General features: G+C 39.8%; 1 protein-coding gene across 1 annotated transcript; it reads left to right on the forward strand.

Moving 5' to 3' along the window:
- Window positions 1-538: 538 nt before the first annotated feature.
- On the forward strand, window positions 539-2,619 carry LOC109432380 (zinc finger and SCAN domain-containing protein 31). Its single transcript, XM_019708739.3, has 3 exons — window positions 539-859; window positions 924-1,604; window positions 2,041-2,619. Exons 1-3 carry the CDS (start codon window positions 656-658, stop codon window positions 2,569-2,571), a joined length of 1,416 nt encoding a protein of 471 aa, XP_019564284.2. The 5' UTR covers window positions 539-655; the 3' UTR covers window positions 2,572-2,619.
- The last annotated feature ends 13,551 nt before the right edge of the window (window positions 2,620-16,170 follow it).

Below are 16,170 nucleotides of genomic sequence, written 5' to 3' on the forward strand. Positions count from 1 at the left end.
CAAACAAACAAACAAACAAACAAACAAACAAACAAATAATACCGTGTTGGCTGGGTCGAGGGTCTGTGTCGAAGTGACGAATTAAAATTAATTTTTACTTAAATTTGACAGTTCAACACTTAAACTTGACAGTTTTCCTAAGGAAATAATTATCGAACTGTCAAGTTTAAGTGAAAATTAATTTTAATTCACCAATTGACACAGACCCTCAGTACTAACGAAATTGAGTTATATTTTAACAACTTGTTAACAACCATTTGTTAGAGTGCAACATTCAACTTTTCATACAAACTTTCGATTGATAAAGTGACGAAAGCTTTAAAAAGCTGTCTAGCTTTTCGATGCTTTATCCGCACTGCATGCTTGAATTCCAATAAATAAGAAACTCACTGCAAATGTCGATGAACGGAGCTTTCAAACACACCGCATTTTCATATGCATACATACCCCTAGGTAGATTTGTCCGGCAAAATTCGCCCTTTTTGTATTTCTGGAACTGTACTGTTACTGTTCGGTGTCCCCTCGGTGCGCATTGTTTGTAAACAGAGTCCAGTCAAATTTCATAGCAGTTTCATTCGTAAAACCAGTATTTTTCAATCAATAACAGAATTTTACGCTTTGCTTTTATTAGTTTCCGCTAAAAGGCTCCCCAAAAATGAGCAGAAGATCAGCCACAGCTAGTGAAGTGGAAACCCCGGCTACAAATGAACCCAAGCGTGCGAGCAACAAACGGCCATACACTCGAAAATCACTTCTGTGCCGGTTGTGCCTGCGAGTGCTACCCAAGGAGCAACTGCCAGAGATTTTCACCTACACCTTTAACCTTTCCAAAGCCATCCGATTGGCCGTGGGAACGGAGGTAGTTATACGATTTGATGGGTTTATTCGATTTGCATACTTATACTTACTTTGTACCCTTATAGGTCTCAAAAAAAGACCGTTCGGTTCGAATTTGTTACTGCTGTTTGGAATTGGTTCAAGTGGTAAACGATTTCCGAGGTACTTGCGAGCGGGCAGAGGTGCTGTTCACTCAAAATGTAGAATTCGCTGGGGATGCTTTCTGGCAAGATGAGTCTGACCAACAAATGTTCGACAAGTGCCGAACGATGGTGGAGAAATACAAAGCCAAAGTAGAAGATCTTCTCGCCAGAAAACTAGAAATCATTTGCGATATTAAACCTGAGACAGAACTCGAGGAATCTGCCAGTCCGGAAAGCGAGACGGTTGAAAGAAGCGTCGTCATACAAGTGGACCCCGTCGAGATAGATGAGGAGGGAAACATCGTCAAGCAGGAACCGGATGAGCCGCTGTACCTCGATGAAGAGCACCTGGAACAACCAAGTGGAAGTGAGCAGGATTTTGATGGCTCGGAACTGGACGACCCGGATTACGTTGAGGAGCAGAATGGGGAGCAAAATGAAGGCGAAGATTCCAAAACAAAGCAGTGTGAAAAAATTCAAGCATTAGATCCTGACGCTCCACCCCGAAGACGTCGCGGAAGGCCATCTCTGCCAGAGGAAATGCTGAAACGGCGCAGACGTCAGCCGGGAGAACCCAGAAGAAGACCTGGGCCGAAAAATCACTTCAAGCTTCCTCCACAGTCGGTAAGTCTTGTCTAGCCCATGTTGGTTAAAATTGATCAGTTTTCATTATTTGCTCTGAGTCATTTTTTTCGAACTTCACCTAACTCAATAGTGTGAATCAGGGAAAACGTGGAGTTTTATCTGTCTCACTACAAAAAATGTATAAATTCATAGATGAGATTGTGTTATTCTTTAAGATGATACAACCCACCGAATTCCGAGATGAACTAGCCTAGGGTTAAAAATCTCGTTAATACAGATAAAACAATCAACCGAACTAAATGAAATTCCTTCTATTGATTGCACTTTATATGATTGAATGTAATTTATCCGAGAATTTCTGGAGAAATTTGTCCAAGACTTTTCTGCAGTGTATTAAATTCAAGATTTTTTACCGTGAACTCGCTATTTTCTATACATTTATATTCATATTAATATTCTATTAATATTCACCCAGATTTGCGAAATATGCGGAGTGATGGTCAGCCGGGAGAATCAGGAAAGGCACCGAAACGAACACCTCGGGCATCGACCGTACGCTTGCACGGTTGAGGGCTGCACCCACGCGTTCACCAGCAAGTCCGGCTTGCATGGTCATCTGGCGCGGCATGCCGATCGGGACAATGTCTACGACTGCGATATCTGCGGCAAGAAGATCAAAACCAAAAGCTCGCTCCATCGGCACAAGAAGTTGCACACGGCGGAAAAACCACATGGGTGCGATATTTGCGGCAAACGGTTCTGGCGGAGGGCGTACCTCAACCACCATGCCACGGTTCATACGGGGGTTGCGAAATTTCCTTGCGAGTACTGTGGATTTGTGTTTAAGAATAAATATTGGCGCTCGTTTCACATCAAGCAGAAGCACGTGGCCAAAGGGGAAGCGCCCAGGTATGAAGCTCTGGATGAATTGCCGGAGAATGGCGAAATGGCTGAGGTAGCGGAGGACGGCTTGGAAATGGGACAAATTATAGAGTTAGATGGTTGATTTGTTAACAAAAAACACAAATAAAAACACATTTTCATAACAACCTGACACAGCCTTTTCCGATTGTATGACACTATCCAATTCCATGGTTCTTCCCAACTAACAATCACTCGTTTTACAAGCACCTTTACGACGAATTGATTCAGCATGATGCTGAATAACATTTGGATAATTTTCAGGCACAACCTTTGTTCGGGTTTTGTTCACACAAATTTGGAGAAACTATAAAGCATAGTGTTGTGTACCAACTGAACTGTTTTTTCCCAAGAAACAGAACTAGCTGAACAACAGTTTCTTAAGTCAAAGCTTGCTTAATAGTGGTTTGTGCAACTCTTGTGCAACAACAATGTTTGCTGGATTGTTAAATTGTTTTACAACTATATAGTAAAGCTGTTATTCAGCCTTAGCAAGAATGATTAAAAATTTGAAAAAAATGCAAAATTTTACGATTTTCATGAGAGTTTATGATTGGAACTTTATGCTGTGAACAAATATTGTGAAATAATAACCACACATGAATTTACCTAAATCCAGATTCGAACTCGAGACCCGTCGATTGCCAGCCGCATGCGTTCCTATTTGCGCCATCCAAGAGATGATGAATTGCAGCGCTCAAATCAAAACATAAACTTCCCGTGGTTTATTAACACTAGGAGCACCGAGATCAAAAAAGTTACGCGGAGCACCGGGATCGAAAATTTGTTGTAACTAAATTTTTAATTGGCTATATCTCAGCAATGGCTCAACCGATTTTCATAATTTTTTTATCAATCTCATGTCCGAATCTTAAAATTTCAGATGCTTGAACAGAAATTGTTCTAGGGGTGTTCAAATTCCCTCTAGAACAGTGCAACCGATACAAATTTTGTTTCGTCATGCTTATCTGGCTGTAAACGTTCCAAATATTTCAGAAAACATCATAAATCTGAGGTGTTCAAATGAAAATAGTAGAAGATAACTGGATGCATATCGTTAATCTAACAGAAACATATTTTGAACATCCCTAGCGCTCCCGGCACAGTGGCTAGTTGCTATTAAATTTTCAATTGACTATATCTCAGCAACGGCTCAACCGATTTTCAAAATTCTTTTACCAATCTCTTCTCCGAATCCTAAAGTTTCAGATAATTGAACAGAAATTATTCTAGGGGTGTTCAAATTTCCTCTAGAACAGTGCAACCGATATATTTTTTTTAAATGTTTACCTAATTGGAAGCGGTCTAAAAATTACTGTACGCATAATGTATGTGTGTGGTATAGTATAAGATAAAATATTTTGAACATCCCTAGCGCTCCCGGCACGATAATCGAAAATTTGTTGAAACTAAATTTTAAATCAGTTATATCTCAGCGATGGCTTAACCGATTTTCAAAATAATTTTCCTTACATGTTGTCCTAATCTTCTAGTTTCAGATAATTGAATTAAAAATATTCTAGGGGTGGTCCAATTTTCTCCATTCATTCATTTATTTAGTTCACATCAAATTCATGATAATACTGAATCAACAATTTGCCGCCATAATACTCGATTTGCAGCTGCAGCTCTCCATCCTCGGTCACGCCCAACACTCGCCAGATCACGCTCCACCTGGTCCGCCCATCGTGCTCTCTGCGCTCCACGCCTTCTTGTACCAACCGGATGGTTAGCAAACACCAACTTTGCAGGGTTGTTGTCCGGCATTCTTACAACATGCCCTGCCCACCGTATCCTTCCAGCTTTGGCCACTTTCTGGATACTGTGTTCGCCGTAAAGTGCAGCGAGTTCGTGGTTCATCCTTCTCCGCCACACACCGTTCTCCTGCACACCGCCGAAGATCGTCCTTAGCACGCGTCGCTCGAAAACTCCGAGTGCTTGCAGGTCCTCCTCGAGCATCGTCCATGTCTCGTGTCCGTAGAGAACCACCGGTCTTATTAACGTCTTGTACATGGTACATTTGGTGCGGGGGTGAATCTTTTTTGACCGCAGTTTCTTCTTGAGCCCATAGTAGGCACGACTTCCACTGATGATGCGCCTTCGTATTTCACGGCTCACGTTATTGTCAGCCGTTAGCAAGGAACCGAGGTAGACGAATTCTTCTACCACCTCGAAAGTATCCCCGTCTATCGTAACATTGCTGCCAAGGCTTGTCCTGTCTCGCTCAGTCCCACCTACCAGCATGTACTTTGTCTTACCCGCATTCACCACCAGTCCGACCTTTGCTGCTTCACGTTTCAGGCGGGTGTACTGTTCTGCCACCGTTCCAAATGTTCTGGCAATAATATCCATGTCATCCGCAAAACAGACAAATTGGCTGGATTTCGTGAAGATCGTACCCCGGCTGTTGAGCCCGGCTCTTCGCATAACACCTTCCAGGGCGATGTTGAATAGTAGGCAGGAAAGTCTATCACCTTGTCGTAGTCCCCGTCGAGATTCAAATGAACTGGATAGTTCACCCGAAATCCTTACGCTGTTCTGCACACCGTCCATCGTTGCTCTTATCAGTCTAGTCAGCTTCCCGGGAAAGCTGTTCTCGTCCATAATTTTCCATAGCTCTGTGCGGTCGATACTGTCGTATGCCGCTTTGAAGTCGATGAACAGGTGATGCGTTGGGACCTGGTATTCACGGCATTTCTGGAGGATTTGCCGTACGGTGAAGATCTGGTCCGTTGTCGACCGGCCGTCGATGAAACCGGCTTGGTAACTTCCCACGAACTCATTTACTTTAGGTGAAAGACGACGGAAGATGATCTGGGATAGTACTTTGTAGGCGGCATTCAAAACGGTGATCGCTCGAAAGTTCTCACACATTAACTTGTCGCCTTTCTTGTGGATGGGACAGATTATCCCTTCCTTCCACTCCTCCGGTAGCTGTTCGGTTTCCCAGATCTTGACTACTAACTGGTGCAGACAGGTGGCCAACTTTTCCGGGCCCATCTTGATGAGTTCTGCTGCGATACCGTCCTTACCAGCCGCTTTGTTGTTTTTGAGCTGGTGGATGGCATCCTTAACTTCCCTCAGCGTGGGAGTTGGTTCGTTCCCGTCCTCTGCTGCACCAACATAGTCATTTCCTCCGCTGCTCTGGTCCTCCGTGCCTACATTCTCTTCACCATTCAGGTGCTCGTCGAAGTGCTGCTTCCACCTTTCGATCACCTCACGTTTGTCCGTCAGGAGGCTCCCTTCCTTATCCCTGCATATTTCGGCTTGCGGCACGTAGCCTTTGCGGGATGCGTTGAGCTTCTGGTAGAACTTGCGTGTTTCCTGTGAACGGCACATCAGTTCCATTTCCTCGCACTCCGCTTCTTCCAGGCGGCGCTTTTTCTCCCGGAAGAGACGGGCTGCTGCTTCCGCTTCTGTCTGTATCGCTCCACATTCTGTCGGGTTCCATGCTGCAGCATTACCGCCCGCGCTGCATCCTTCTCCTCCAGAACCGCTCTGCACTCCTCGTCGAACCAATCGTTTCGTCGACTCCGTTCTACGTACCCGATAGTGCTCTCGGCTGCGTTGTTGATGGCTGCTTTCATTGTACTCCAGCAGTCCTCTAGAGGGGCCACATCGAGCACACCCTCGTCCGGCAACGCTGCCTCGAGATTCTGCGCGTATGCGGTGGCGACATCCGGTTGCTTCAGTCGCTCTAGATCGTACCGGGGCGGCCGCCGGTAATGTACGTTGTTAATAACGGAGAGTTTTAGGCGCAGTTTAACCATCACCAGGTAGTGATCGGAGTCGATATTAGCGCCATGATAGGTCCTGACGTCGATAATGTCGGAGAAATTTTCTCCATATCAGTGCAGAAGATACGATATTTTTCAGCCATTTTTTCTTCATTGAGGACATTCAAAATATTTCCTTGAACTTCATAAACCTACATTATTCAAACGAGAATAGTATAAGATCTATCTGGATACATGCAGTAAACCTCAATTAAAAATATGTTGAACATCCCTAGTGCTCCTTGAATTGTGACCGAAGCTTGACTGTAACTAAATTTTCAATCGCTTATATCTCAGCGATGGCTCAACCGATTTTCAAAATTATTTTACCAATCTCTTGTACGAATTTTCAAATTACAAAAGTTTGAATAAAAAAACCCTTCTAGGGGTGTTCAAATTGCCTCTTGAACAGTTCAACTTTATTCAAAATATTTATATCATTGTAAAAGTTCTAAATATTTCGGTAAACATCATAAATCTTTAGGGGCCCATATAGCCGAGGCGGTAAACGCACGGGTATTCAGCATGACCATGCTGAGGGTGACGGGTTCGATTCCCGGTCGGTCCAGGATCTTTTCGTAAAGGAAATTTCCTTGACTTCCTTGGGCATAGAGTATCTTCGTGCCTGCCACACGATATACACATGCAAAATGGTCATTGGCAGAGGAAGCTCTCAGTTAATAACTGTGGAAGTGCTCATAGAACACTAAGCTGAGAAGCAGGCTTTGTCCCAGTGAGGACGTTACGCCAAGAAGAAGAAGAAGAAGATCATAAATCTTTGTGATTCTAATGAGAATAGCATATGATCACTTGATACATATTGTGAACTACATAGTAAATTGAACATCCCTAGCACTACTGGCATTGTGATCGAAATTCGGCTGTAACTATATTTCCAAAGGGGTAAATGTCAGCGATGACTTGACCGATTTGCGGTGTTCAAATGAAAATAGTAGAAGTAACTGGATCCATATCGTTAATCTAACAGAAACATATTTTGAACATCCCTAGCGCTCCCGGCACAGTGGCTAGTTGCTATTAAATTTTCAATTGACTATATCTCAGCAATGGCTCAACCGATTTTCAAAATTCTTTTGCCAATCTCTTGTCCGAATCCTAAAGTTTCCGATAATTGAACAGAAATTATTATAGGGGTGTTCAAATTTTCTCTAGATCAGTGCAACCGATACACTTTTTTTTCGACATGTTTATCTGGTTGTAAACGTTCCAAATATTTTTAGTAAACATCATAAATCTGAGGTGTTCAAATGAAAATAGTATAAGATAACGATACATATCGTTAATCTAACAGAAAAATATTTTGAACATCCCTAGCGCTCCCGGCACAGTGATTAGTTGCAATTGAATTTTCAATTGGTTATATCTCAGCGATGGCTCAACCGATTTTCAAAATTATTTTACCAATCTCTTGTTCGAATATTCAAGTTTCAAACAAATGAACAATAATCATTCTAGGGATGTTCGAATTTCTCTAGAACAATGCAATCGATATAATTTGTTCGACATGTTTACCTAATTGTAAACGATACAAGCGCTTCCGTAGACATGATTAATTTGTATGGTTCAAATGGGAATCGTATTCAATAAAATATTTTGAACATCCCTAGCGCTCCAGGCACGATGGTCGAAAATTAGTTGAAGCTTCATTTTAAATCAGCTATATTTCTGCGATTGCTTAACCGATTTTCAATTATTTTTTTACTAATATGTTGTCCTAATCTTCTAGTTTCAGATAAATGAATGAAAATAATCTAGGGCTGGTCAAATTTTCTCCATACCAGTGCAGCAGATACGATTTTTTGCGACCAGTTTTTCTTCATTGTGAACCTTCCAAATATTTCCGTAAATATCAAACATCTATGTGATTCAAATGAGAATAGTATTAGATAACCGAATGCTTATAGTGAATCTCACAGAAAAATATATTGAACATCTCTTGAGCTCCCGAAATTGAGATCAAATTTTAGCTGCAACCAAAATTTGAATCTTACATATCTCAGCGATGGCTCAACCGATTTTCAAAATGCTTTTAGAACTCTCTTATCATAATCTTCAAGGTTCAAACAATTCAACAAATTTCCTCTGTGCAACCGATATATTTTTTTTCGATATGTTTACCAATTTAAACGTTCTATAAATTTCCGTAGGCATAATCTATGTGTGTGGTTTATATTAGAATAGCATAAGAATAAATATTTTGAACATCCCTAGCGCTCCAGGCACGGTGATCGAATTAGTTTAAACAAAATTTTTAATCAGCTGTATCTCTGCGATGGCTTAACCGATTTTCAAAATTCTTCTAGTAACATGTTCTGCAGTTATTCAAGATTCAAACAATTGAAAAAAATCATTATGAGGGCGTTCAAATTTCCTTCAAACCATTACTACCATTACATTTTTTCAATTTGCTCATTCTCGGATACTTTTTCAAAACGACGTATAATACACGCAAATCCTATGTTGATACGTCGTTTTGAATAAGTATCCGAGCATTCATTGCAAAAGTTCAAAATTTTACCCCAAACATCATACATAAATCTACGTGGTTCAAGTGAAAATTGTATAAGATTACTGCATGCATATCTCAGCCGGTTTTCAGGGTTTCTTTTGAAAATATGTTGCGCAAACCTTCAATTTTCAGACAGTTTAACAAAAATCATTCTATGGTTGCTGTGTAACAACAACAGCAACAGTGCAACCTAAAAAATATTTTTCAACATATTTGCCTCATTGTAATCATTCTGAATATTTCGCACTCCCAGTACGTTAAATTCTTAAGTTCCACAGTTCGTAGCTAAAAGTTGTCTTTACTAATTACCATTTTTGCCTTAATTTATCACGTGACATGCACGAAGATTCTCTTTGAAAAGACTACACCGTCTTCAACCAGAGGTTGTACAGACTGAACGATCACAAATATGAGACAACGGACAACACACGAAAAACCCAGTAGTCGTCCAGTGATGAATTTTCCGTTTCACGAAAAGTTTTCACCGACTGGAGCAGGAATCGAACCCAAACTGCGAGGCTTACGAAACGCCTAGACGACTGACGCCTCTAACCGCACGGCCACGAAGGCCACAAAGATTCTCTTTAGTAGTAGTCAAAGTTTTTTACACGAAGTTTTTTCCTTCCATCATAAAAATCAGTTTTGTACCAGTTTAATTTATCTTTTTTTATTACGAAATTCAACGAAACGACTTGACGGTTTTTGAAACATTGATGTAGTGAAAATATTCATGACTCATTCACACTAATTCAGTGTAAACCAAATGTTCATCAAAATAAAAAAAAAATCAACATTTCAAATCTGTGTCAATTAGAACAATTCTCGCAATATTTATGGAACACTTTTGCACTTTTGCAAATACATGCCGCACATGTAGCACAAAATATGCTGCTCCTTATTTTTCCGTGTACTGTAGCATATTGATTTCGTTGCAGATTTTCGATGTGAAGCCGGCTCTCCAGTACACGCAAGGCACACATATTCTGAGCGTGTCAGTATGTGACTGGCACAAAACATTCGGCTGCATTTCTTACAGTTGATCAAACTAGCCTTTTCCAAGCAGGCCTCACATTCATTTCGGGCAAGTTGTTGGTGATCATCGTTCCGCGCGTATTTGATGAACCGGAGCATGTCGTCAGTCAGTTGCTTCTGGTAGTGTTTTCCATTGGCTTTTCCTAACCTGTCTTCCACCTGCTCCAATGCTAGCTGGTATGCCAGGGTACTCAAGAAGAGCTGTCGCTTCTGTCTATTTTTGCTCTGCCATTCAGGATGCCGTAAAACGAACAATACAAATGCATTGTGAAGCATGATCTCCAATATATAAGAAAAGCAGGTATACGCCCAACGGTTGCATGGCTTGGTCAATGAATATTCTTTCGTTATTTTATCAAGGAGATCAACCCCCGCCTTGGTCTTATTATAATGCTCATTAACCGGTAGCTTCCCATTATTGGCTTTGGTTGCCAACTGCAGGCGTGGATTGTTGGTTAGAAAGATTACGGCTTTGTTCTTATTTGTTACAATTGATGACAACATCTTATCATCATGATATCCCACTAAAAACGAATTTTCTGGTCAACTTTTATTTGGCAGGAATTCTTTGGGTAATTCATTTCGATTTTTCCTCATCGTTCCTGTCAAATAAAGCTTCTTCTTGTGAAGTTCGTCAGACAACTCAACGGATGTAAAAAAAAATATCCGTGACAATCTCTCTTCCAGATGATTCCAGACCCTCAACCATGTCAAGAACAACTCGTTTTGATTGTTTTTCTTCTCGAACTTTTTTGGTTGGTGGTTGGTTGGGAAGCTTGGATGTATTACGTCGCTTCAGGGTGGATTTTGGTTCCGGTGCATCCTGACGATTTTGTGAAAGTAGGTGAGAACCTGGAATTATCTTTTTTGTAATTGCTTTTAAGCGAAAACTTTGTGAAAATTATGAAACGTGGTTCAATGATTTTCAGTCGCAACCTAATAACTTAAATTAGGAATGAAGATGCTTTAAAAGGGTTGAGAAATACTAAACATGCACATATACACTCCCGTTCAAAAGTTTGGGGTCACCCCCTCAAAAGCATGTCATTTTTTAGGCCCTTTTCTACGCCAATTTCCCAAGCAACCAAAAGTTCGGACAAAAGAACATTTTTTGGCTTAATCAGCCAATGAACGATTCATGAATAACATTATATGCAGCTCACATTTTAAGTAATTAACCGAACTTGAGTTCACAATAAGTTCATGTATGTGGTTGGAAAGAACGCTATTCAGCTTAAGGAGAACTTGTTGAAGAACTGCTGAAAAAATATATTTCTTGTTTTCACGAATTTCCAATCGATTTTCACCAGCTCAATATGTATTATGATTGAATTATGTTCTAATTAATTTATGCTTCTTTTAAATAAATACTTACACCAAGAATCGAACTCGAGTTTTCCTCGTTGCAATCAGGCTTCTTACCACTGCTCCATGGACGTGCTATGTAACAGCACATCATTTTACTTAAAGTGCTTATTCACAACATGAAATTCTATTAGAAGTTCACTTTAACCCTAAAAGGGCCGCCTTTCAGAGCTCGTCTTGGATGGAACACACTCATCGAGGTGACGAAACTGAGGCCATGAAGGTATCCCTTTTAGGGTTAAATAAACCGAACTCTAAGTGAACTTCAATATTTGACACTTCTCTCAGGCACCTTCTCCGTTTGGTTTCTTCGTGCAGGTGCAGTTTCATAATATATTTTTATGTTTTGGAAGTGCGAAGAAAATTAGTTGCAGTGAGGATGAATTGTGTTTAACGATGAATTCGTGGTGCCGAACGGGTGTGCTGAAGGACTGAGCATCCTGAGAAATTAAACACGGAAGCTGTGCATAACTTGGTTCATAATGTGGTGATCAATTTGATGTATCTGCTGTTCGAGAAAAGCGGTCTTTATTCCGGCCTTTGTTGTTCAGTGTTGTGCAGTAGAAAAAGGCACAGTTCGCCTATTTTCCTCATAGAAAAGCAATTCAGCTCTTCAATAAAGGTAGGTGTGAGTGATTTATAGAGTGAATTTGTAAATTAACGTGGGAGCAAAAACATAAAGTCATCGCAATGATTGTGTTTTTTTTCCTCTCGTGGTGTTTTATTTTTGTTTCTTCCGAGGTTCGGTTAACGTTCATTGAAGGTACGGTTAACGCTTAAATAAACTTCGTGCAAAGGAGTTCGGAACAAGATCCCAAAAGAACTTTTTGTGAACCTTCAAGTTAAATACTGAACTTTTTTGAAACTTTTGAGTTCTAACAAGTGCTGGTCGTCCCATTATTACGCGTTAAGTTCGGTTTGCATGTTTGTAGCTTGATTTGAACCAATTGTGAACTTTGGAGAGCGCTCATAAAGTAGAGTCCGAACTTTTGGTTGCTTGGGTTACGTTCGATTTCAAAAATCTATCTTATTCAAAAGATAATAAGTCAAAGAAACTTTGAACATGGTTGTGGTGAAACTTTTACAAAAATATTTATGTGTAAACTTAACCTAAACTTGCAACATTTTCTAAAAAATAAATTTAATTTTACGGCAGTGTCGCTGGAAATTGGGTCGACCAAATTTTAAGTCGAGAGCGGTAATATAACCTATTTTCTATTGGCTTTCGACTGCCTTTTACCGAACTTAGCGGAAAAATCTAGGAAAAAAGTTATTTAGGAAATTACCCATGGATGTCATCGACCAAAAGTTTGGGGTCACCCCTCAATATAATGCATCAGCCGAAACTTTCGTAAAACATGGAAAAATGATTTGGTGATATCTTCGTCATCTTTCTGAAACTAGAAGATTAGGACAACATGTAAGGAAAATAATTTTGAAAATCGGTTAAGCCATCGCTGAGATATAGCTGATTCAAAATTTAGTTTCAACAAATTTTCGATCATCGTGCTGGGAGCACTACGAATGTTCAAAATATTTTATCTTATACTGTACCCCACACATCCATTATGCGTACAGTAATTTTCAGACCCCTTCCTATTAGGTAAACATTTTGAAAAAAAAAAAAAAGTTATATCGGTTGCACTGTTGTAGAGGAAATTTGAACACCCCTAGAAAAATTTCTGTTCAATTATCTGAAACTTTAGGATTCGGAGAAGAGATTGGTAAAAGAATTTTGAAAATCGCTTGAGCCGTTGCTGAGATATAGTCAATTGAAAATTTAATTGCAACTAGCCACTGTGCCGGGAGCACTAGGGATGTTCAAAATATTTTATCTTATACTATACCACACACATCCATTATGCGTACAGTAATTTTCAGACCGCTTCCAATTAGGTAAACATTTAAAAATATATATATCGGTTGCACGGTTCTAGAGGAAATTTGACCACCCCTAAAATAATTTCTGTTCAATTTTCTGAAACTTTAGGATTCGGAGAAGAGATTGGTAAAAGAATTTTAAAAATCGGTTGAGCCGTTGCTGAGATATAGTCAATTGAAAATTTAATTACAACTAGCCACTGCCGAGAGCGCTAGGGATGTTCAAAATATTTTTCGATTGTATTTACGATATGCATCCAGCTATTTTATACTATATTCATGTGAACCACGCAGATTTATGATGTTTACTGAAATATTTTGCACGTTTACAATTAAATAAGCATGTCGAAAAAAATTTGTATCGGTTGCACTGTTCTAGAGGAAATTTGAGCACCCCTAGAATGATTTCTGTTCAATCATCTGAAATTTTAGGATTCGGACATGAGATTGATAAAAAAAATTTGAAAATCGGTTGAGCCATTGCTGAGATATAGCCAATTAAAAATTTAGTTACAACAAATTTTTGATCTTGGGGCCGGGAGTGTTAATGATCAGACTTCGACTCCTATTCAACAGTGGTGAATTAGCACAACAGTATGGCTAACGACTGAACAACAGATTAATTCAGCTGTTGTTCAGCGTGTTTTTCATCATGTACTCTGAATTGAAGTATGATAAAACGAAAGCGCTTATTTGTCTTGTGAAAAACACATTATACAGATACATGTCCTAATTTTTACATAAACTTAACAAGAAGCAGTCTTGTTAAACTATGTTGTAAAGAAATTACTGCGAGTCGAAAAAAAATCTTATTAAACGCTTGAAAAGTGTTTTAAATTATCATTGTTAATACCAATACGAAAACTTGAACATTAGCTACTTTTTCAATTGAAATAGCATTTGTACAGTAATGTGTACAACATAATTTTGGTTCAGCTATAACTACTATTATAAAGCAACAATTCAGCATGCATGCTTGTTTGCGGCTGACGATTATTAGTTGGGATACCGCAAGCATCTATCGATGAAGACCTGCAGCCGTTGAGTTTTCTCCACTGATACACACCAGGTTTCACTGGCGTACAGCAGTAATTCGGATTTTGGTGCGATCTGACTGCGATTTTGGTACGATATTCTGACTTTTAAATAAACAACTTTAAGCAAAAGCAGCCCTCACCACTAGCGTGCACAGGGGGGGGGCAAGGGGGGCACTTGCCCCCCCTTCTATAAAAAAAATATATGCACCATTTTTGCAATTCTTGCACCTTGGATTTTACCACGCAATGTTGAGAAACACCGAGCCATGATGCACCATTGACACATATAATTTCTTAGTATCTCTTGCACAACCATGATGTTCTCAGAATCATCTAGGCTAAACTCACGCACCATCTTCTAACTAATCAGTGATGTCAGCACCATATTCGAATAACATGCACCATTTTGGCATTTCGTATTCCAAAACTGTATTCCATGTACGCAAACCGCGGTGACTTCGGCACCACATTGAATTCTAAGCACCATTTTTGCAATTCGTGCACCTAGCCATACAAAATGACGAGTATCACTGAATAACAGTGACGACTAATACAGCACACTAACATCATGCACCTTCTTCAAAGCTTTCAATACACCATCATGATGTCCACAGAATGATCTAGGTATGCACGTATTATGATGATCGCATGAAATGTCTTTTTATCAATTAAGTATCTAATACCTCATACTGATATGCACCATCATGAAACTTCATGCACCATCACAGCTCTTCAAGCACAATTTCAGCGTTTATCATATCATCTAGGCATCCAAACCACCGTAATGCCGTGAACATCACATAAAATACATTTTTTTGTATGGTATGCACCATTTTTGCAATTCGTGCACCTAAGCATATTGATAAGCTTTGAAAAACGGTGACAACTAATGCATCATCTAGCATCATGCACCTTCTTCAAAGCTTTCCAACCAACATTTTGGCATTCACTTGTTTCTGGTCTATGTTGATTTCTGTGCCGTATTGAGTTTCCTGCACCATTTTTGCAATTCGTGCACCTACATATGGAATTTTTTGAGTATAACTGAATCATGGTAAAACTAATGCACCATACAAACATCATGTAGCTCCTTTGCATTCCATGCACCACCATGATGATCACATAAATATCTAAGCACCATCTCACGCGTCATCTAAGAATTTAATTCACATTTGAATTTCATAAGCTCCATTTTGTACTCCATTTGCTCCATGTACCTGATCCATGTTGACTTCCGCACCACATTATATTCTATGCATCATTTTTGCAATTCTTGCATTTTGGATCTAATCACCCAATGTTGGGAATCACTGAATCATGGTGGCAACAAATGCACCCCTGATACATACAATTTCTTAGTATCTCATGCACACCCATGATGTTCTCAGAATCATTTTTAGGCTAATCTCACGCACCATCTTTTAACTAATCAGTGATGTCAGCACCATATTCGAATAACATGCACCATTTTGGCATTTCGTATTTCAAAATTGTAATCCATGTACGTGAACCATGGTGATTCGGCACCACATTGAATTCCAAGCACCATTTTTGCAATTCGTACACCTAGCCATACACAATGTTGTGGAGCGGACCTGGTGTGATGGTTAAAACACTTGACTATCACGCCGAGGACCTGGGATCGAATCCCACTCCCGACAAACTCACAAAAATGTGAGTTCTTCCTTCGGAGGGGAAGTAAAGCGTGGGTCCCGAGATGAACTAGCCTAGGGCTAAAAATCTCGTTAATACAGATAAAAAAAATACACAATGTCAAGTCTCGCTGAATAACGGTGACAACTAATACAGCACACTAACATCATGTACCTTCTTCAAAGCGTCGACAGAATGAACTAGGTATCCACGCATTATGCTGATCTCATGCACTATATTTTAATCAACTAGAAATCAAATGCATCATACTGATATGCACCATCGTTAAATTTCATGCACCATCAAAGCTTTCCAAGCACCATTTCAGCGTTTATCATATCCACTAGGCATCTGATGCACCATTATGTTGTAAAATACTATTTTAAAAATTTTTATTTTGTATTCTTTGC

Source organism: Aedes albopictus, chromosome 1 (assembly GCF_035046485.1).
Source record: "Aedes albopictus strain Foshan chromosome 1, AalbF5, whole genome shotgun sequence".
Lineage (NCBI taxonomy): Eukaryota > Metazoa > Arthropoda > Insecta > Diptera > Culicidae > Aedes > Aedes albopictus.

Bases quoted from the DNA above. Each gene is read 5' to 3' on its own strand.
- LOC109432380 (XM_019708739.3), top strand. From the start codon at position 656: ATGAGCAGAAGATCAGCCACAGCTAGTGAAGTGGAAACCCCGGCTACA. The intron at 860-923 runs GTAGTTATACGA...GTACCCTTATAG, and splicing joins GATTGGCCGTGGGAACGGAG to GTCTCAAAAAAAGACCGTTC. The intron at 1,605-2,040 runs GTAAGTCTTGTC...ATATTCACCCAG, and splicing joins TCAAGCTTCCTCCACAGTCG to ATTTGCGAAATATGCGGAGT.